We start from the raw sequence: 22,557 nt of genomic DNA, 5'->3' as shown, positions 1-22,557 counted from the left end.
CCGAGAGAGTTGGAGGATCTGGGGGCTCCAATCCCAGTATGGCACATACCTCTGGAATATCCTCTTGATTTTTGATGTTTATGGTTTTGGAGTCTTTGAGAATGCTTAGGACGAAGGGAAATCCCCATCTGTAAGGGATTTGCTGTTTGCGGAGAATATTAGTTAACGGCCTCAATGAGCCTCTACGTTGTAAGGTTCGTAGACTTAGGTCCTGAAAGAATTGCACTACGTTACCCTGGAACTTAAAAGTTGGGTTCTTTCTGGAGGCCTGTAGTATCTTTTCTTTATCAGGAAAGAAGGTTAGTTTAACTATCACATCCCTTGGAGGTATACCGTTTTTGGCTTTGGCTTTAAGAGCTCTGTGTGTGCTCTCTCCACATGGAATGTGTAGTCAGGAGCTGAACCTGTTATTTGACTGAAAAGCTGTGCAATGTATGCTGGAATGTCCTTAGTTGCTACATCTTCTGGGATCCCTTTCAACCTAATATTATTTCGTCTGCTCCTGTTCTCTAAGTCTTCCATTTTGTCTTGTAAGTCCTGAAAAAGCTGTTGTTGATCAAATACTGTTTGTGTTATCTCATCTACATTTTCCACCATTGCATCTTTTTGGCCTTCCAATATGTCAATTCTATTGCCCAAAAGACATAGATTTAAAGGGATACTAAACCCAAATGTTTTATTTCCTGATTCAGGTAGAGAATACAATTTTAAACAACTTTCCAATTTACTTCTATTATCTAATTTGCTTAATTCTTTAGATATAATTTGTTTAAGAAATAGTGATGTACATGGGTGAGCAAATCACACAAGGCTTCTATGTGCAGCCACCAATCAACAGCTACTAAGCCTATCTAGATATTCTTTTCAGCAAAGGATATCAAGAAAATGAAGCAAATTAGATAATAGAAGTAAATTGGAAAGTTGTTTAAAATTGCACGTTCTTTCTAAATCATGAAAGAAAAAATCTGAGTTTCATGTCCCTTTAATATCAATTTTAATGACATCAAATATAGCATCACAAATTAAATGATTAGCATGTTGAAGTAAAAGAACAATGCTAGACAGTTCAGGATCTGATAACTGCTGTGCTAAGCTGTCCAACCAAAAAGTTGAAGCAGCAGCAACATCAGCCATAGAAATAGCAGGTCTAAGAATATAGCCAGTATGTAAATATGCTCTTCCAAGAGAAGATTCCATCTTCCTATCTAAAGGATCCTTAAAGGAAGTACTATCTTCCATTTGAATAGTAGTACGTTTGGCAAGAGTGAAAATAGCCCCATCAACCTTAGGGACTTTTTCCCAAAACTCTAAATTGGCCACAGGTAAAGGATACAGCATCTTAAACCTAGAAGAAGGGTTAAAAGAAGCACCAGGCTTAGACCATTCTTTAGTAATCATATTAGAGGTAGCATCTGGAATAGGAAAAAACTTCAGGAGTAACCTCAGAAGTTTTAAAAACAGAATTCAAACGATTACTAGTTTTGTTATCAAGAGGACTAGACTCCCCAATACCCAAAGTAAACAAAACTTCCTTTAATAAAGAACAAATATATTCAATCTTAAAAAGAAAAGATTTGTCAATTTCAGTGTTTGATGCAGGATCCTCTGAGTCAGAGAGATCATCATCAGCAGAGGATACTTCTGTATGCTGTCGGTCAATACAAATTTAATCAGATTTATGAGAAGTTTGGAAAGACCTTTTACGTTTATTTAAAGGCGGAATAGCAGTCATAGCCTTCTCTATGGATGCAGCAATAATCTGCAGGAATATCATGTACATTAGACTGTGAATGAATAACAGTAGATGTATTTGTACGTATAGAAACATTTTTAGCATGTAATAATTTGTCATAACAAGTGCCACATATATTTTAGCTGAAGAAATAAGATCAGCTAATTTACAACAAACACACTTAGTTTTGATAGAATTGTGTTCAGGCAGCATAGTTCCTACAGTAACATCAATGGCAGGATCAGTTTGAGACATCTTGCAAAATGTAACAAAAAAGAAAAAATAACATTTAAACAAAATATCCAATTTCCTCAAAATAGCAGTTTCAGGAATGGGAAAAATGCTTATGATAAAATTCTTATACAAAAGTAAAATCAAAAGCAAACATCAAAGCCCTCTATAAACAAATGAGAGCAGCGAGCAAAAGAGGGAGAGACTTAATATAACAAATTTTGGCGCCAAGAATTATGCAAAGATGATACAAATGCAGAGGAAAAAACTTTTAATATACTGTATATTGCATATATTTACCATGATTTACAGATGTGTTCCTCTCTACTCACAATGATTCATAGAAGCATATGCTTTTCTTTCATCTAAGGTGTTCTTTATTTTCCCAGTGCATACACACTCCTGCATATGCTGACAGGTACAAAAATTCTAATTTTTGTATCAATATCTGTAAATGTATTGTGTACATCATCTCACACGCACACACGTCACTCAAATAAAAGTGTCCTGTTAACAATTAAAAGAGGACTAATAGATTCGCTTATAAAATAATACATTCTGTATGCAAAGTCCCAGAACATTAGTCCATACTATTGAAATGCTTGTAACAACCTTGACCTTGACTTGGTCTTCAGATTGCTTGACAGTGTTCCTAAATGATCAATTCCAATGTGGTATCAACAATCAGTATAGAAAACACAATAAACACAAGAAGGGTAGATCGTGTAACTAAATCACTAGTTAATGTACTCACATACACTGTGGCCATCTGCTAGAGAGAAGACCACAAAAGACCAAAATAAACTGCAAATATAAACTCATGATGATGGATGATGTGTCCCACAATTCTCTTTGTTTCAATTTTCTTTTCTAGGAATGTGCCAAAGTCTATGGGAATACATTTATTGTTTTTCTGTTATAAAAGCTTATAATGCACTGCAGCTGCCTCACTTCCTTTGTGTTTCTTTATCTATATATAGCAAGTATAGACAAAAAGGAAAAAGTTCTCTGTTGTATGTAAAGAGCTGAAATAACTATGCAAAATATCAGAAAATTTAGCCATGCAGAACACAAGTTGGCCTTACTGGAGAGCCATATCAATCACATGATGTCTCATTGGACAAGTCCTAGTCACATGATGTCTCACTTGTAAATCTGTGTCAGTCATATGATTCTTTAATGGAAGGGAGCATGATGGCTTAATGGGAAGGTTGAGCTGTTTATATAAAGCCTGATTGAGAGTCGAATGACAAACACTTGGTTCCACAGCAATGCAGGTATGATCATCACAATAATTTTGTTTGGCATCTAGAATATTCACTTGATGCCCTAGTGGGTGCATGTGTCAGTCACAAGATGTCTACAAATCATGAAATTCCCTAGTAAGGAAATTAGACAGATTAGTCATATATAAGTATAGTGATACTAGTCACATGGTGCCTCAGGTGGGCATTCATTCCAGTTACATGATTCCACTGGTGTAGACAAATTGTCAAATGATGCCTCAGTGTGGATTTCAAAACTTTCACATGATGTTTTGATGGGATTATCATGCTGTTCGCATGCTGTTTCAGTAGGTATTTCACTGGATGAACTATTTTGATCTTGAAATTCTTGCTCTTCTTGCAACCTGTGTACCAGGAATATTTTGTCCTCTATTTGCTGCCAAGAAAAAACAAACATGTATAACAACAAATTAGATGTATCTTCCAGATATCATTTTATTGCTATAGTTTCATCAAAATGTCCACATTAAAATCCTTACAGTCATGATTGAAATGGTGTTATCCAAAAATATATTTTTGTTCACATATTGCCATTGTCCCACACGTCACATGTTTTGCTATGTTGCAAGTTAGGATCTTAGAGATAAATTATAATTCTTGGGCTGCCAGAAATTGCTGAAGCACATTGCATTGAGATGACAGCCATGAAATTAACATTGCACTAAACAGTTTATAATGGAGATATAGGAACTACCTGATATTTATACTGTGGCAACATTTTGACATCGACAATTTAACTAATAACCCTACGTCTCATATTACAGACCCTGTCAGAACTCACATAGGACAGGTAATCCTTCATCTTGTCTATGGCCTCTTCATATTGACGGACTCTTGAGACAAAAGAGGTGAGCAGAATGCTAAGAGAGAGAAACAAAATGTTTAGTAAATGTGATGCAACTTCAGAGGTAAGTGTGGAACAAAAAAGCACATTTCTTTCCTTAAATATACATTGGAAATGGTTACGTTAAAGCTTTTTTTTTTTATGTATTTTAAAATTCATGTTTGTGCATTCACAATCTCTACAGATTGCTCATTGGCTGATAAGAACAACTCCCAAAGCTTTCTGGGCAGAAAATGACTGACCCCACCAGCATAAAAGCAAAAATAAATAAATTCATTTTAACATAGGCGTATATATCTTTCAATAAGTGTGTGTGCGCATGAGTGTGTGGGTATGTATGTGAGTGTGTATGCGTGTGTGTATGTATGTGTATATGTATATGTGTGTGTGTGTGCGCATGAGTGTGTGGGTATGTATGTAGGTGAGTGCGTATATGCATGTGTATGTATGTGTTTATATGTGTGCATGTATATGTGTGTAAGTGTGTGTATGTGTGTGTAAGTGCGTGTATGTGTGTGTCTGTCTGTAATTTGGAATGCACTCTGGTATAAGAAGTAGAAAAAAGTAGCATTAATGTATATTATTATTATAAATCGGCCAGATTACGAGTTTTGCGTTATGAGGGGTGCGGTACTAAATTGCACGCTATTGTCACCGCTCACTTACCTACAGCGCCAGTATTACAGGTTTTTACAAACCCAGCGTTAAAAGACAAAAAGTGAGCGTAGAGCAAAATTGAGCTCCATACCGCACTCCAATACCAGCGCTGCTTAAGTCAGCGGTGAGCTGGTTGTACGTGCTTGTGCACGATTTCCCCATAGACATCAATGGGGAGAGCCGGCTGAAAAAAAGTCTAACACCTGCCAAAAAGCAGTAACGCAGCCCCATTGATTCCTATGGGGAAACAAAATTTATGTTTACACCTAACACCCTAACATGAACCCCTGAGTCTAAACACCCCTAATCTTACATTTATTAACCCCTAATCTGCCGCCCCGACATCGCCGACACCTGCATTATACTTATGAACCCCTAATCTGCTGCCCCCAACATCGCCGACACCTACATTATATTTATTAACCCCTAATCTGCTGCCCACAAACACCTACATAATGTTATTAACCCCTAATCTGCCACCCCCAACGTCGCAGCTACTATAATAAACATATTAACCCCTAAACCGCCGTACTCCCGCCTAGCAAACACTAGTTAAATATTATTAACCGCTAATATGCCGCCCCTAACATCACCGCCGCCTACCTACAATTATTAACCCCTAATCTGCCGCCCCCAACGTCACCGCCACTATATTATATTTATTAACCCCTAAACCTAAGCCTAACCCTAACACCCCCTAACTTAAATATAATTAAAATAAATATAAATAAAACCTACAATTATTACCTAAATTATTCCTATTTAAAACTAAATACCTGTAAAATAAACCCTAAGCTAGCTACAATATAACTAATATTTACATTGTATCTAGCTTAGGGTTTATTTTTATTTTACAGGCAAGTTTGTATTTATTTTAACTAGGTAGAATAGTTACTAAATAGTTATTAACTATTTACTAACTACCTAGCTAAAATAGATACAAATTTACCTGTAAAATAAAACCTAACCTGTCTTACACTAAAACCTACCCTTACACTACAATTAAATAAATTCCTTAAATTAAATACAATTAGCTAAATTACAAAAAACAAACACTAAATTACAGAAAATAAAAACAAATTACAAGATCTTTAAACTAATTACACCTAATCTAATAGCCCTATCAAAATAAAAAAAAGCCCACCCAAAATAAAAAAAACACCTAGCCTAAACTAAACTACCAATAGCCCTTAAAAGGGCCTTTTGCGGGGCATTGCCCCAAAGAAATCAGCTCTTTTACCTGTAAAAAAAAAATACAAACAACCCCCCAACAGTAAAACCCCCCACCCACACAACCAACCCCCCTAATAAAACCCTAACTAAAAAAACCTAAGCTCCCCATTGCCCTGAAAAGGGCATTTTAATGGGCATTGCCCTTAAAAGGGCATTTAACACTAACCCCCGAAGATCCACTTACCGGGAGAAGTCTTCATCCAAGTGGCAAGATGTCCTCAATGAAGCCGGCAGAAGTGGTCCTTCCAGACGGCAGAAGTGGTCCTCCAGATGGGCAGAAGTCTTCATCCAGATGGCATCTTCTATCTTCATCCATCCGGCGCGGAGCGGGTCCATCTTCAAGCCATCCGGCGCGGAGCATCCTCTTCTAACGACGACTACCCAACGAATGAAGGTACCTTTAAGTGACCTCATCCAAGATGGCGTCCCTTAGATTCTGATTGGCTGATAGAATTCTATCAGCCAATCAGAATTAAGGTTTAAAAAATTCTATTGGCTGATGCAATCAGCCAATAGGATTGAGCTTGCATTCTATTGGCTGTTCCAATCAGCCAATAGAATGTGAGCTCAATCCTATTAGCTGATTGGATCAGCCAATAGGATTGAAGTTCAATCCTATTGACTGATTGCATCAGCCAATAGGATTTTTTCAACCTTAACTCCGATTGGCTGATAGAATTCTATCAGCCAAACGGAATCTAAGGGACACCATCTTTGATGACATCACTTAAAGGGATAGTATAGTCAAAATTAAACTTTTATGATTCAGATAGAGGATGCAATTTTAAGCAATTTTCTAATTTACTCCTAATATCAATTTTTCTTCGTTCTCTTGATATCTTTATTTTAAAAAGCTGGAATGTAAGCTTAGAAGCCAGCCCATTTTTGGATCAGCATCTGGATAGCGCTTGCTGATTAGTGTCTAAATGTAGCCATCCAATCAGCAAGCGCTATCCAGGTGCTGAACCAAAAATGGGCTGGCTCCTAGACTTACTTTCCAGCTTTTTTAAATAAAGATACCAAGAGAACAAAGAAAAATTGATAATAGGAGTAAATTAGAAAGTTGCTTAAAATTGCATGCTCTGTCTGAATCATGGACGTTTATTTTTGACTAGACTATCCCTTTAAAGAACCTTCATTCGTCGGGTAGTTGTCGTTGGAAGAGGATGCTCCGCGCCGGATGTCTTGAAGATGGACCTGCTCCGCACCGGATGAAGATAGAAGATGCCGTCTGGATGAAGACTTCTGCCTGTCTGGAGGACCACTTCTGCCCGTCTGGAGGACCACTTCTGCCGGCTTCGTTGAGGACATCTTGCCGCTTGGATGAAGACTTCTCCCGGTAAGTGGATCTTCGGGGGTTAGTGTTAGGACTTTTTAAGGGTGTATTGGGTGGGTTTTATTTTTAGGTTAGGGCTTTGGGCCACAATAGAGCTAAATGCCCATCCAAATGCCCTTTTCATGGCAATGGGGAGCTTAGGTTTTTTTAGTTAGGGTTTTATTTGGGGGGTTGGTTGTGTGGGTGGTGGGTTTTACTGTTGGGGAGGTTGTTTGTATTTTTTTTAAATACTGATTTCTTTGGGGCAATGCGCCGCAAAAGGCCCTTTTAAAGGCTATTGGTAGTTTAGTTTAGGCTAGGTGTTTTTTTATTTTGGGTGGGCTTTTTTTATTTTGATAGGGCTATTAGATTAGGTGTAATTAGTTTAAAGATCTTGTAATTTGTTCTTATTTTCTGTAATTTAGTGGGGTTTTTTTTTTTGTAATTTAGCTAATTGTGTTTAATTTAGGGAATTGATTTTATTGTAGTGTAAGGGTAGGTGTTAGTGTAAGACAGGTTAGGATTTATTTTATAGGAACATTTGTATTTATTTTAGCTAGGTAGTTAGTAAATAGTTAATAATTCTACCTAGTTAAAATAAATACAAACTTGCCAGTAAAATAAAAATAAACCCTAAGCTAGATACAATGTAAATATTAGTTATATTGTAGCTAGCTTAGGGTTTATTTTACAGGTAAGTATTTAGTTTTAAATAGGAATAATTTAGGTAATAATTGTAGGTTTTATTTAGATTTATTTTAATTATATTTAAGTTAGGGGGTGTTAGGGTTAGATTTAGGGGTTAATAAATTTAATATAGTGGCGGCGACGTTGGGGGCGGCAGATTAGGGGTTAATAAATGTAGGTAGGTGGCAGCAATGTTAGGGACAGCAGAGTAGGGGTTAATAATATTTAAATAATGTTTGCGAGGCGGCAGTGCGGCGGTTTAGGGGTTAATGTGTTTATGATAGTGGCGGCGATGTCCGGAGCGGAAGATTAGGGGTTAATAATTTAATTTTAGTATTTGCGGATGCGGGAGGGCCTCAGTTTAGGGATTAATAGGTAGTTTATGGGTGTTAGTGTACTTTTTAGCACTTTAGTTATGAGTTTTATGCTACAGCTTTGTAGTGTAAAACTCATAACTACTGACTTTAAAATGCGGTACGAATCTTGACGGGATAGGCTGTACTGCTCACTTTTTGGCCTCCCAGGACAAGCTCGTAATACCGGCGCTATGGAAGTCCCATAGAAAAAAGACTATACGCAATTTGCGTAAGTTGATTTGCGGTAAGTCCAAAAAAGTGTGCGGTGCCCCTAAATCTGCAAGACTCGTAATACCAGTGGTAGTAAAAAAGCAGCGTTATAAGGCTTAACGCTGCTTTTTTACTCATAACGCAAGACTCGTAATCTAGCCGAATGTTTTTACTACAATGGAAGTATTAACCAACAAGGTCATCCCAAACTCTATGATGATGAAAAGGGTAAGATAATAACACCCACTCCAGATCACCTGTCCATCCTGCTGCTTTCTTACACTCCAAGCAGTCTGAAGGCAGATAAAGAATAACATAAACACCAGGGGCTTGATCACATATGCAGCGGCGCTCGCAAAAGCCGGCATCGGCTATTTTTAGACTGATTTAGCGATCACATATACGGTGCTGCATACAATGTATATTTCACCCGTCGCCCGTTGTTTTTACTCCCATAGACTAATATAGAACCGGCGTTGCAAGTCGGTATCACATATTCAGCGCAACATCTTTCGCAGCGAAAACTGAGAAATTTTACTAAATTTTTACCTCCCAACACATAGGCAGACACAGCAAGCCTTGCACTGAGTATATGAGCACCATAATGTCCTATAAGTATTAACAAACACTTAACGCATGTGCAATATGTACATCTCAACCGCCATACAGTATCTAATAAAATTTATTAAACCCTATTCCGCCAACCCCCAATTCCCAAAGTATTTTATTTTGGTAAGTTTTAATTTATTTTTTAGGGAGATAGTTTTTTTTTTTTTTTTATGTAATTGGGGTTAACTTAGGGGGTGTTAGGTTAGGGGGTTTAGTGATTAGATTAATACTTTCAGTTATGGGGGGGCTGGTGGTTTAGGGGTTAATAGGTTAATTAGGTAGATTGCGTTGTGGGGGGTTGGCGGATTCAGGGTTAATAGGGTAATTAGGTACTTTGCGTTGTGGGGGATGGCGGTTTAGGGATTAATAGTGTTGATAGGTAGTTTGCGTTGTGGGGGTTTGGCGGTTTAGAGGTTAATACATTTTATTATTAGTTGCGATGTGGGGGGATGGTGGATTAGGGTTTAATACATTTTATTACTAGATGCAATGTGGGGGGATGGCGGATTAGGGTTTAATACGATTATTAGGTACTTTGCGATGTGGGGGTTGGCGGATTAGGAGTTAATAGTTTAAATAGGTAGATTGTGTTGTGGGGGGATGGTGGTTTAGAGGTTAATACATTTTATTATTAGTTGCGATGTGGGGGGATCATGGATGGCGGATATAGGGGTTTTGTCGTGTCGGGTTCATTTTTAGGGGGTGGGTTAGACTTTTACGGGTGATTAAACATTATTTTTTTTTCTTAGGCGTCGGCAGTTCATATACTGCCATAAGTCACTGGCAACTCCAAAAATGTCTATTTCCGAACATTTCTGAACGTCACCAGTTTATCCGACTTATGGCAGTATTTAATCTGCCAACACCGTATATGTGATTCACCCTATGTGCAAGGTGAACTTACGGGCGGCATGGGTTTCAGCAGTTGTGCTGAAACCTACGCCGTATATAATCTCGCCCCAGGAGGGTAGAGTTGGTGAATGATTCTAATCTATTGCATGAATAAAAATTATTTATTAGATATTCTTCTTTACTGACAACAAAAGCTAATTCAACAATTATAGAATACACAGAGCTGTAAACATCTGGATGGGTAAAAATAAAGAAAATGCATTTTGTATATGTCAATACAGAATGATCAAATTCTATGAACCTAAAAGTTCAAATTGATTAGCTTGGAAAGGAGGCCTTGCCCTATATAAAAAAGACAACCCTACTGGTTTACGAGACTGATAATAAGGGATCTTGCTTCTTGTCGAATGTCCTCCCTCCCACCCCTCCGCATCTTTCCCCTTCTTTTCCCTTTCCCCCTTAATCTTCCTTTCCATTGCTTTCCCTGGCCTTGTTTTCTCTTTTTCCTTTATTGTTTTATTGCTCTATTGTTCCAAGCCTCATCATTTTAATTATTTTTATATTTACCTTCATTTATATTTTACATATTTTCACGGTATATTTTACTGGTAATACTTGCTTTTCTTTTAGACAGGTTTGTTAGAGTTATTTATGAGTCCAGTTGACAGCTATGCTGATGATTTCAGTCACTATTATATTCTGTGATGTGATCTTCAGTACTTTACCTTTCTAGTAGAACTACTTTATTCTTATTTTGTCTGTCTATGTAATTTTACATTGATTATCAGTCATTTGTATATTACTAAAAATAAATAAATACAAAAAAAAGACACAACCCTTACCTCTTCAAGGGCCAGATTACTAGTGGTGCATTATTTAGTGCTTTTGCTTGTGCGAAAACACTGCCAGAAGTAATCTTTTATTACAAGTTGAAAGTAAAATGTTTGTATTTTGGTTATAGCAACCATGCTAAATGGAAAAAACACCTATCGCTCATGCTCTAACCAGACTACGTTTAACCAAGTGCACTAACCCGAAGGCAGTTTACATTACAATGTTCTTCACATAGAATAAAATGTTCTATTTGTTTTTAAATAAATATTTCTATGTATTTATATACAGGGAGTGCAGAATTATTAGGCAAATGAGTATTTTGACCACATCATCCTCTTTATGCATGTTGTCTTACTCGAAGCTGTATAGGCTCGAAAGCCTACTACCAATTAAGCATATTAGGTGATGTGCATCTCTGTAATGAGAAGGGGTGTGGTCTAATGACATCAACACCCTATATCAGGTGTGCATAATTATTAGGCAACTTCCTTTCCTTTGGCAAAATGGGTCAAAAGAAGGAATTGACAGGCTCAGAAAAGTCAAAAATAGTGAGATATCTTGCAGAGGGATGCAGCACTCTTAAAATTGCAAAGCTTCTGAAGCGTGATCATCGAACAATCAAGCGTTTCATTCAAAATAGTCAACAGGGTCGCAAGAAGCGTGTGGAAAAACCAAGGCGCAAAATAACTGTCGTCTAAATAAGGGGCCACTTCTATGCCCCGCGGTCTAAGGACCCCAAAGCGACCCCAGAACCTCCATAAAGATTCTTGGGGCTGTAGATATCCCAAAGGAAAGAGCTACAAACTGGTAATGCCTGTCTAGAAAGGCAAACCTGAAAAACGATGGTGATCTTTATGCATCACAATGTGAGGATAAGCATCCTTCAAATCCATTGTAGTCCTCTATTGACTCTCCTGGATCATAGTTAAGATGGTACGAATAGTTTCCATCTTAAATGACGGAATTCTGAGGAATTTGTTTAAGATCTTTAGATCCAAAATAGGTCTGAAGGTTCCCTCTCCTTGGGAACCACAAACAGATTTGAGTAAAAACTCTGTCCCTGTTCCTCTCTTGGAACTGGATGGATCTCGTACACAATGTAAGAATGCCTCCTTCTTTATCTGGTTTGCAGATAATTGTGAAAGGCGAAATCTCCCCTTTTTTTGGGGGGGAATCTTTGAAATCCAGAAGATATCTCTGGGATATAAATTCCAATGCCTAGGGATCCTGGGCATCTCTTGCCCACGCCTGGGCAAAGAATGAAAGTCTGCCCCCTATAGGATCCGTTACCGGATAGGGGTCCGTTCCTTCATGCTGCCTTAGAGGCAGCAGCAGGCTCCTTGGCCTGCTTATCTTTGTTCCAGGTCCGATTGTCTCCAGACCGCCTTGGACTGAGCAAAAATTCCCTCTTGTTTTGCCTTAGAGGAAGAGGATGCCACACCTGCCCTGAAGTTTTTAAAAGGTACGAAAATTAGACTTTTTTTTTTTTTTTTGCCCTTGATTTAGACCTATCCTGAGGAAGGGCATGACCTTTTCCTCCAGTGATATAAGCAATAATCTCCTTCAAACCAGGCCCGAATAGGGTCTGCCCCTTGAAGGGAAGTTAAGTAGCTTATTTATTAAAGTCACGACAGCTGACCATGATATAAGCCATAGCGCTCTGCGCGCCAGTATAGTAAAAAACAGAATTCTTAGCCGTTAGTCTAGTCAAATGAACAAGGCATCAGAAAACAAAGGAATTGGCTAGCATAAGCTTGTCAAATATATTCATCCAATGGAGTCGCTTAACTGTAAAGCCTCATCAAGAGACTCAACCCAGAACGCTGCAGCAGCAGTGACAGAAGCAATGTATGCAAGGGGCTGCAGGATAAAACCCTGTTGAATAAACATTTTTTATCCATTGGATCTAAAAAGCACAACTGTCCTCGTCAGAGGTAGTGGTACGCTTAGCTAGAGTAGAAACTCTTCTCTCCACCTTAGGAACTGTCTGCCAGAAGTCCCGTGTGGTGGTAACTATTAGAAAACATTCTTCTAAAAAATAGGAGGGGAAGAGAACGGCACACCTGGTCTATCCCATTCCTTATTAAATTTTTTTTAGTAAACCTCTTTAGGTATTGGAAAAACATCAGTACACACCGGCACTGCATATTATTTATCCAGTCTACACAATTTCTCTGGCCCTGCGATTGTACACATTCATTCAGAGCAGCCAAAGCCTCCCTGAGCAACAAGTGGAGGTTCTCAAGCATACATTTTAAATGTAGAAATATCAGAATCAGGTTAAATCATCTTCCCTGAGTCAAAAAAAAAATCACCCACAGACTAAGCATATTGTGAGGTAGTATCATACATGGTTCTTAAAGCGTCTGTATGCTCTGTATCTACCCCCAGAGCTAACTGCTTTCCTTTAATTTCAGGTAGTCTGACTAATACTGCTGCCAGAATATTATTCACCACCTTTGCCATGTCTTGTAAAATAAACGCTATGGGCGCCCTTGATGTACTTGGCGCCATTTGAGCGTGAGTACCTGAAGCGGGAGTCGAAGGGTCTGACACGTGGGGAGAGTTAGTCGGCATAACTTTCCCCTCGACAGAATCCCCTGGTAAAAGAAACGCTATGGGTGCCCTTGATGTACTTGGCGCCATTTGAGCGTGAGTCCCTAAAGCGGGAGTCAAAAGGTCTGACACGTGGGGAGAGTTAGTCGGCATAACTACCCCCACGACAGAATCCTCTGGTGATAATGTTTTTAAAGACAAAAAATGATCTTTATTGTTTAACATGAAATCAGTACATCTGGTACACATTCTAAGATGGGGTTCCACCATGGCTTTAAAACATAATGAACACAGAGCTTCCTCTATGTCAGACATGTTAGAACAGACTAATAATGAGACTAGTAAGCTTGGAAAACACTTTAAATCAAGTTAACAAGCAAATATATAAAACGTTACTGTGCCTTTAAGAGAAACAAATTTTGTCAAAATTTGAAAAACAGTGAAAAAAAGGCAGTAAAACAAACGAAATTTTTACAGTACATGTAATAAGGTAACAGAGCATTGCACCCACTTGCAAATGGATGATTAACCCCTTAATGCAAAAAACAGATCAAAAAAAAAAATGACATAGACGTTTTTAAAAACAGACACAACAAACTGCCACAGCCAACAGTGGGAAGCTTCAGTTAACTGTTTCTATGCAAAATTTAAGCCAGCCATGTGGAAAAAACTTAGGCCCCAATAAGTTTTATCACCAAACATATGTTAAAAAACGATTAAACATGCCAGTAAACGTTTTAAAACACATTTTTACAAGAGTATGTATCTCTATTAATAAGCCTGATACCAGTCGCTATCGCTGCATTTAAGGCTTTACTTACATTACTTCGGTATCAGCAGTATTTTCTTAGTCAATTCCATTCCTAGAAAAATATTTTACTGCACATACCTTATCTGCAGGAAAACCTGCACGCCATTCCCCCTCTGAAGTACCTCACTCCTCAGAATGTGTGAGAACAGCAAATGGATCTTAGTTACGTCTGCTAAGATCATAGAAAAACGCAGGCAGATTCTTCTTCCAAATACTGCCTGAGATAAACAGCACACTCCGGTGCCATTTAAAAATAACAAACTTTTGATTGAAGAATAAACTAAGTAGAAAGCACCACAGACTCTCACGACCTCCTATCTATGTTGAGGCTTGCAAGAGAATGACTGAATATGGCAGTTAGGGGAGGAGCTATATAGCAGCTTTGCTGTGGGTGGACTCTTGCAGCTTCCTGTTGGGAAGGAGAATATATTCAATAAGTAATGGATGATCCGTGGACTGGATACACTTAACAAGAGAAAACTGCCCATGAACTGAGAAAAGTCAAGCGTGCAGCTGCCAAGATGCCACTTGCCACCAGTTTGGCCATATTTCAGAGCTGCAACATCACTGGAGTGCCCAAAAGCACAAGGTGTGCAATACTCAGAGACATGGCCAAGGTAAGAAAGGCTGAAAGACGACCACCACTGAACAAGACACACAAGCGGAAACGTCAAGACTGGGCCAAGAAATATCTCAAGACTGATTTTTCTAAGGTTTTATGGACTGATGAAATGAGAGTGAGTCTTGATGGGCCAGATGGATGGGCCCGTGGCTGGATTGGTAAAGGGCAGAGAGCTCCAGTCCGACTCAGACGCCAGCAAGGTGGAGGTGGAGTACTGGTTTGGGCTGGTATCATCAAAGATGAGCTTGTGGGGCCTTTTCGGGTTGAGGATGGAGTCAAGCTCAACTCCCAGTCCTACTGCCAGTTTCTGGAAGACACCTTCTTCAAGCAGTGGTACAGGAAGAAGTCTGCATCCTTCAAGAAAAACATGATTTTCATGCAGGACAATGCTCCATCACACGCGTCCAAGTACTCCACAGCGTGGCTGGCAAGAAAGGGTATAAAAGAAGAAAATCTAATGACATGGCCTCCTTGTTCACCTGATCTGAACCCCATTGAGAACCTGTGGTCCATCATCAAATGTGAGATTTACAAGGAGGGAAAACAGTACACCTCTCTGAACAGTGTCTGGGAGGCTGTGGTTGCTGCTGCACGCAATGTTGATGGTGAACAGATCAAAACACTGACAGAATCCATGGATGGCAGGCTTTTGAGTGTCCTTGCAAAGAAAGGTGGCTATATTGGTCACTGATTTGTTTTTGTTTTGTTTTTGAATGTCAGAAATGTATATTTGTGAATGTTGAGATGTTATATTGGTTTCACTGGTAAAAATAAATAATTGAAATGGGTATATATTTGTTTTTTGTTAAGTTGCCTAATAATTATGCACAGTAATAGTCACCTGCACACACAGATATCCCCCTAAAATAGCTATAACTAAAAACAAACTAAAAACTACTTCCAAAACTATTCAGCTTTGATATTAATGAGGTTTTTGGGTTCATTGAGAACATGGTTGTTGTTCAATAATAAAATTAATCCTCAAAAATACAACTTGCCTAATAATTCTGCACTCCCTGTATAATGTATTTTTATGTAAAATATATATCTATATAACTATATGAATATATATTGGTATAGGTATATACAGATATATAGAAATATATATTTAAAAAACATAGCACATTTCCCCCCACATGAAGAACATTGTAATGTAAAAAATTTACAGTACATTCACAGTAAAACATAAAAATATTTACATTTAATAAAAATAATTTTTCATGTTTTAAAGTGAATGTAAATTTTGATGCTAAAGTGCCCGGTTTTTAAAACTTCGACTAAAAACAGGAGCACTTTAATTCATCAAAATTTACATTTCACTCCTGTTGTGAAAAAAACTTACCTTTTAATCTTCACAGCAGCTCCAGCTTCCTCCAACCATTTCAAAGCCTCTTCCTGGGTCTAAAATGAGGCATCCGGCTTCCTCCAATCACAGTGTTGAATCAGACACTGATTCCCTGGGTGGGAAGCTGTGATTGGAGGATGACCTATCAATCATTTCTGACATCAGAAATGGCTTGTGAGACCGGAGGAAGCTGGAGCTGCTGTGAAGATTAAAAGGTAAGTTTTTTTTTCACAACAGGAGTGAAATGTAAATTTTGATTAATTAAAGTGCTCCTGTTTTTAATCGAAGTTTTAAAAACCGGGCACTTTAGCATCAAAATTTACATTCACTTTAAGGTATTTGACTGGAAAGGGCTTCAAAATGTGTGTGTATATATATATATATATATATATATATATATTCCACAAAGACGTCTGTACAGTCTTTTGATATATATACTGTATATATATATATATATATATATATATATATATATATATATATATATATGTGTGTGTTTGTATACATACATACACATATTTAATCATGCATTTGTATGTATATACACATTCTAGAGCTTTCCATTCAAATACCTTGTCATATATCATATACATTCGAACCCTTATAACTTTTAATATTTATATGATGAATTTTAATCAGATAGTGTATATTTGTTTTAATACATGTACGTTTTGTTTAGTATAACTTTAACTCCTAACCCTTTACGCAAGAACTCCAGTCACACTAGCCAGACAAGCACAAATTTAGTTTGAGCTTGTGCGGTCGTGTTTACTTTCAGCTTGTAATACGTGTGCAAGTTGTTATTGTTAGCATGCCACTTGTAATTTAGCCCTAAAATGGGCTTGAAATATAATCTGAAAAATTATCTTTAAAGGGACAAAATGATAGGTTCATGATTCAGAGTGTGCAATTTTAAACAATTTTCCATTTTACTTTTATTTTAGGAGATTAGGAGCGTGCACATGTCTTTAGCATTCTATGGCTGCAGTGCTTGCTATAAACATTGTTGCAAACACTGCTGCCACATGACTAAAAACAAACGCTTCTGAGCTCATCTGGGATTACTCTTTAACAAACTAAACCAAGAGGACTGAGCACATTTTTTAACTAGGAGTGAATTGTACAGTGGTTTAAAATGTCACGCTCTATCCAATATATTTAAGTTTAATTTTGACATAACTGAGTCATAAATCTAGAGGAGACTTTGGCATACAAAGTAAGAATGTTACAAAAAATTATAATTTTATACGTTTCCTCTTGTGAAAAAAAAACTTTCCACCAGATGTTTTCCCTTCCGTTAGCACACCCCCAGGTACTCTTTCAACCTTATCTGAACTGAAACACTTTTTCATCCTTACACATTACCCCAGGTGTACTGCTACCTTTATATACATCTTCCCGCTGCTATCTCCGTCACTGACCTGCTAGGCCGATCAGGAACTGGAACCCATTTGTAGCGAAACACCCCACCCTTACATGCACAACCTCTTGGGGAATCCAAAGGTGAAGACAGGATTCTAGGAGATCTGTGGTGGGGCAGGGGCTTTATTAATGAAGTAAGCTTTATTAATGAAGTAAACAATGTACAAGAGGAGCAGGCAAAAGGGAAGTTAGATGGTTTAAGGTCACGACAGGCAGTGAAGGTTCATAAATGGATAAACATAGCCAAGTCCAAGTAGCTGGGAAATCCAATGACGATGGGAGCAGGGAAGGATCCAGGAGCAGGTATACAAGGCTGGAACAGGTGACGGAGCCGGGACAACAGGTAGCCTTAGCCAAAGCTTCAGAATAACTGAGCACAGGACTGAGCATGCTAAGGGCATTTACAAGGATTTCCTGTTCACAAGGACGGCCTCTTCCTGGAAGTGGAGTGTTACCTAACTGCATAAATAAAGCCATGTGCAACAACACCCTCTCATCACATACTTGCAGCAAAAGAGAAAGGCCAGAAGCAGTATGTAATCCCCTTGAGAAAAATGGTGCGTGGGTACTCTACCAGGGCTATTTTTTATTCCCAGTACAGCCCTGAGGTGAGATAAAGCATCTGCCTTCCCATTCTTAGAACATGGGCGATAAGTCACTTGGAATAAGAAATGGGAAAAGAACAGGGCCCTTCTCGTCTGCTGGGGCAACATTACAATCATCTGTGTAGATGGTGACTGTATACATCGCCCCCTTAAAGGGACACTGAACCCAAATTTTTTCTTTCATGATTCAGATAGAGCATGACATTTTAAGCAACTTTCTAATTTACTCCTATTATCAAATTTTCTTCATTTACTTGGTATCTTTATTTAAAATGCAAGAATTTAAGTTTAGATGCCGGCCCATTTTTGGTGAACAACCTGGGTTGTCCTTGCTGATTGGTGGATACATTCATCCACCAATAAAAAATGCTGTCCAGAGTACTGAACCCAAAAAAAAACCTTAGATGCCTTCTTTTTCAAATAAAGATAGCAAGAGAACGAAGAAATTTTGATAATAGGAGTAAATTAGAAAGTTGCTTAAAATTGCATGCTCTGGCTAAGTGCACACACCTGAGCTCTGCTCTCCAGCCCTTCAGCTCTTGGCGGGGGAAATCCTGCGCCCTAACCCACATAGGAGGCTGTACAGTGGGCAGGAAAAAAACAGCATCACTGGAACCAAGGACAGTGGAACTCCATCCCACTGTCCCAGTACTTGGTCATCCAAAAAATTATCCCTAATCTGACTTAAGAGGCTATTCAAGGCCAAACAACGCATTGGGATTGCTTGCTGAAAAAGAAAGGAACACCCCACCCCTCTCAGTAATGATCTAGAGGAAATAGCATAAGGACTCACTTACACAACCCCAAAGGTGATTGCTTCTTCCAGCTGCTCGCCGGGCAGGACCGCAAACAGCCTTCTGCTCGGGACCTTCCCTTGCCCCCCCTCATCGCCGCCGTGCCAAGTGGTCTCACCCCGCTGAAGATCTCGCAACGCACCGGTAAGGACCATAGCAGTTTCCAGCACAGCACTCGAATCGTCATCAGACTGCTGCGGTCGCCTCCCCCTCCCCCACCGGTGCTGCGTGGGAGGTGGTGAGAACGAGCTGGAAGTAGCGGAGACACAGAACGGGTCGTATCTTTTGAAGAAACTCCCCTGAATTTCTCTCCCTCCTCTCCCACCGTTGCTGCGTGAGAGGAGGCGAGACCGCTGGAGTGTATAGTACTGAGACAAGGAACCCCGCAAAGCGGCAACAAGGGGAATGTGTAGCGGTGCTATGGGCCAAGTCTTGATGGAATAGAGAGCCAGCACACATACTTCAAGTAGGCGGCATGAGAGGGGGTAAGTTACTATACAAACTTTCTCTGCATTAAAATTGTTGGCAAGGCTTGTCAAAAAGCTCCACATATTTGGGGACTGTGACTGACTATAAAAAGGGGTGCTAGGTTGCGGAAGATTAAGCAAGAGAAGAGTGACTAAAGGGAACTTAACTTATGGCTGCCTAGAACGAATACCCTTACAAGAGGGCACGCAAATTACACCTCAGAAATTTGGGTACTTTATCTTCATTCGTGGCCCTCAATATCAGAGGAGATAAAGGAGGAAGAAAGATAAAGAAGGAGAGGACATAAAAGTGAAAATTACATGCCTTACAGCATTAACCCATGCTAATTATTTTGCTCAGAGATATGTATTTCCTTCTACCCCTCTGTTCTGATCTATTGTAGCTGCATTTTTGGGGCAAATGATTATAAGCTTTGGTTTATAAGAGTTTATACTCAGACACTGTAAAGAACACCTAGGGGTCTTAAAGAATGAAAGCATTAAGCATAGTCTGCTGAACTTGGTTCCAAGTTGATTATAAATGAAAAGATCAATTGACTGTTACTACTTGTATCTGTATCTGCATATAATGTTTAAAATGTACTGAAAATATATGAGCTAATGGTTTCAGGAATCTGGATAGCTTAAAACTCAAGTGGATATATAGTATAATAACCTGAGTGAAATATTCAATTTTGTGTGGGCTTAAAATATTTGACATTGGAAGGGGCTATTTATACCCCATAATCACTACACTTCGCTACCCACACGAAAAGCAACTGGTGTTTTATTAATATGGAGTAAGTAATTTGAGAATAGTTGGCTGAAAAAGTTACATACTTAAAGAGAGAAAAGAGGAAAAAAAGAGAGGAAAAAGCAGATTTGGTTGGGGGCCACCTAGCTAGACGTATCAGACAACTTAAATAGCCTCTCTGCACAGTAAAAGAGAAAGGAAGAGTAAGGACAGAAGGATAAAAAAGGGAAGAAGGGCCCCAAAAAGGAACACTAAGGGTTAAAAGGATAAAGGAAGGCCTATTGTAACGCTCTAATACCGAGATAGGGGTAAAACATAAAAATAAATTTTTAAGCTAACATAGAACTCGTGAGCACGCTTATACCTTTTAGAGGTAAATAAGTCACATCTGTTTACTTGCTGTAGTAAACACTGATTTGAAACTCTCCTCTACCGAATGGGATAAGAGGGCATCTAGAGAACATATCAAAAGAGGAATAGACATATTAAGTCATTGAGTACAGAGATAGTATACCTTGACTGAAAACTTAACACAGAGGGAAATACAGGTAATAAAAATAATCTCAAGGTTACAAAGTCTGTAAAAACCTGCGTCCTTGATTTTTAGCACTTGAGCACACTATTTTCTTAGCACGTGGGTAGAATTGGGGTTCAAAGCACGGAGGGTCTTCTCCCTGATCAGTTTTTTTTCAGCTGTAATTCACTATATCTGTGTCTCACAGTTGGCACAGATTAGGCACCACTGAACGAGAGGTACGCGATTATCTCACTTGTCTCGCTTCTCTCCCTTACTTTCCTTGCACTTCACCCCCCCCCCCCTGTTTTTTTTGTTTTTTTTTTCCCTCTGTCTCACATAGCACGTTCACACCTATTTTCTGCACCGGGTGTTTTTTTTGTTTTTGTTTTTTCTCACGTTTATGGATAAATTTATCACCTCACCATCACTCACTGGTAAACCGAATCCAGGCATGGCAGCGGCAGCTAAAAACAAGGATCGCAGGAACAAAAACCCTACAGGAACACAGGCAGAGTCTCTTACAGAAATAACACCCTCAAAACCTCAAAATATATCAACCTCATATGAAACACAAAATCTTGTAGCTAGTATATTAGAAGCTATCGCCCCTAAATTTGACTCACTGAAAAATGAAATTAGACAGGATATATCGCTTCTGACCTTAGAGGTCAGACAATTTTCACAAAGAATCCAAGAGGCAGAGCAGAGAATCTCAGATCTGGAAGATACAACAAATACATATGTTGCAAAAACGGAAGATAATCAGCTCACAATCTTGAAACTTCAGGCCAAAATTGAAGATTTAGAAAATAGATCAAGGAGGAATAATTTTAGGATTATAGGCCTCCCAGAGTCATTCAAACAGGATGAGCTTATGCAGGTTATGACACATGTTTTACCTCAACTGTTAAAAATTCCCCCAACACAAACACCCATACTGATTGAGAGGGTTCACAGACTGGGGAGAGCTCCTGACACCTCAACTAATTTGGTCAGACCAAGACCCATTATCGCAAAGTTCTTGAACTTTCAAGACAAGATTAGGTTTCTTCAATTCTATCGCAAAAACCAACCTATTTTTCACAACGAAAACAAAATTTTGTTATTTCAGGACTTCTCTATAGAGACTTCCTCAAAGAGGAGGGAGCTCTCCCTGGTCTGTGGCAAAATGCTGAAAATGGGCTGGCAGGCGACTGTTATATTCCCAGCCAGACTCAAACTCACACTAGAAGGTCAAACGTTTTTCTTTGATTCAGCAGAGGAAGCTGAGAAAAAGATAACTGAACACGGGGTCAAAGGCTAATCCCATATAAGCTAGTTAATTAATTAGATCTAATGATTGCTTGTTATCACATTCTCGTCAGAGATAAATTATTTCGTTTTGTGTTTTTCCCTTTTTTTTTTTTCTCTTCTCTTTTCTTCCCTCCCCCCCCCCCCTCGGCATGTGCCCCCCACTGCATAAAATTAACTTTCTCACAAATATTGCCCCCTATAGAATAAAAATCAATTTATGAATAAAGATATTAAAATTACCTCATGGAACATAGGTGGGATTGTTTCACCAATTAAGCGAAAAACAATATTAGCACATTTACAGAAAATAAACACCCACATAGCATTAATCCAAGAAACACATCTTAATATTGAAGAATCGCTAAAACTAAAATCTTCCTGGGTGGCCGAATGCATCTTTGCTCCCTCAATCAACAGGAAAAAAGGAGTGGCTATTCTCTTAGGGAAGAAATTAAATTATGAAAAAGTGGACACATGGATTGACCCGCTTAGTAGATTTATAATATTAAAATTAAAGATATCAAA

At 38.6% G+C, this 22,557-nt stretch overlaps 1 protein-coding gene across 2 annotated transcripts in view; it reads right to left on the bottom strand.

Moving 5' to 3' along the window:
* Window positions 1–2,217: 2,217 nt before the first annotated feature.
* Window positions 2,218–22,557, bottom strand: part of TMC8 (transmembrane channel like 8) — a 216,632-nt gene continuing 196,292 nt past the window's right edge. For both annotated transcript variants that reach the window (XM_053706053.1, XM_053706045.1), the window contains exons 15-16: window positions 4,031–4,109; window positions 2,218–3,625 (exon numbers count right to left, since the gene is read on the bottom strand). In XM_053706053.1, the coding sequence (XP_053562028.1) occupies window positions 3,389–3,625; window positions 4,031–4,109 (316 nt within the window). In that variant the 3' untranslated portion in view covers window positions 2,218–3,388. The remainder of the gene's footprint in view (window positions 3,626–4,030; window positions 4,110–22,557) is intronic.

This window comes from Bombina bombina, chromosome 1, assembly GCF_027579735.1.
Source record: "Bombina bombina isolate aBomBom1 chromosome 1, aBomBom1.pri, whole genome shotgun sequence".
NCBI lineage: Eukaryota > Metazoa > Chordata > Amphibia > Anura > Bombinatoridae > Bombina > Bombina bombina.
Note: the sequence above shows the minus strand (reverse complement) of the source record. Positions and strands in the feature narration are given on the sequence as shown.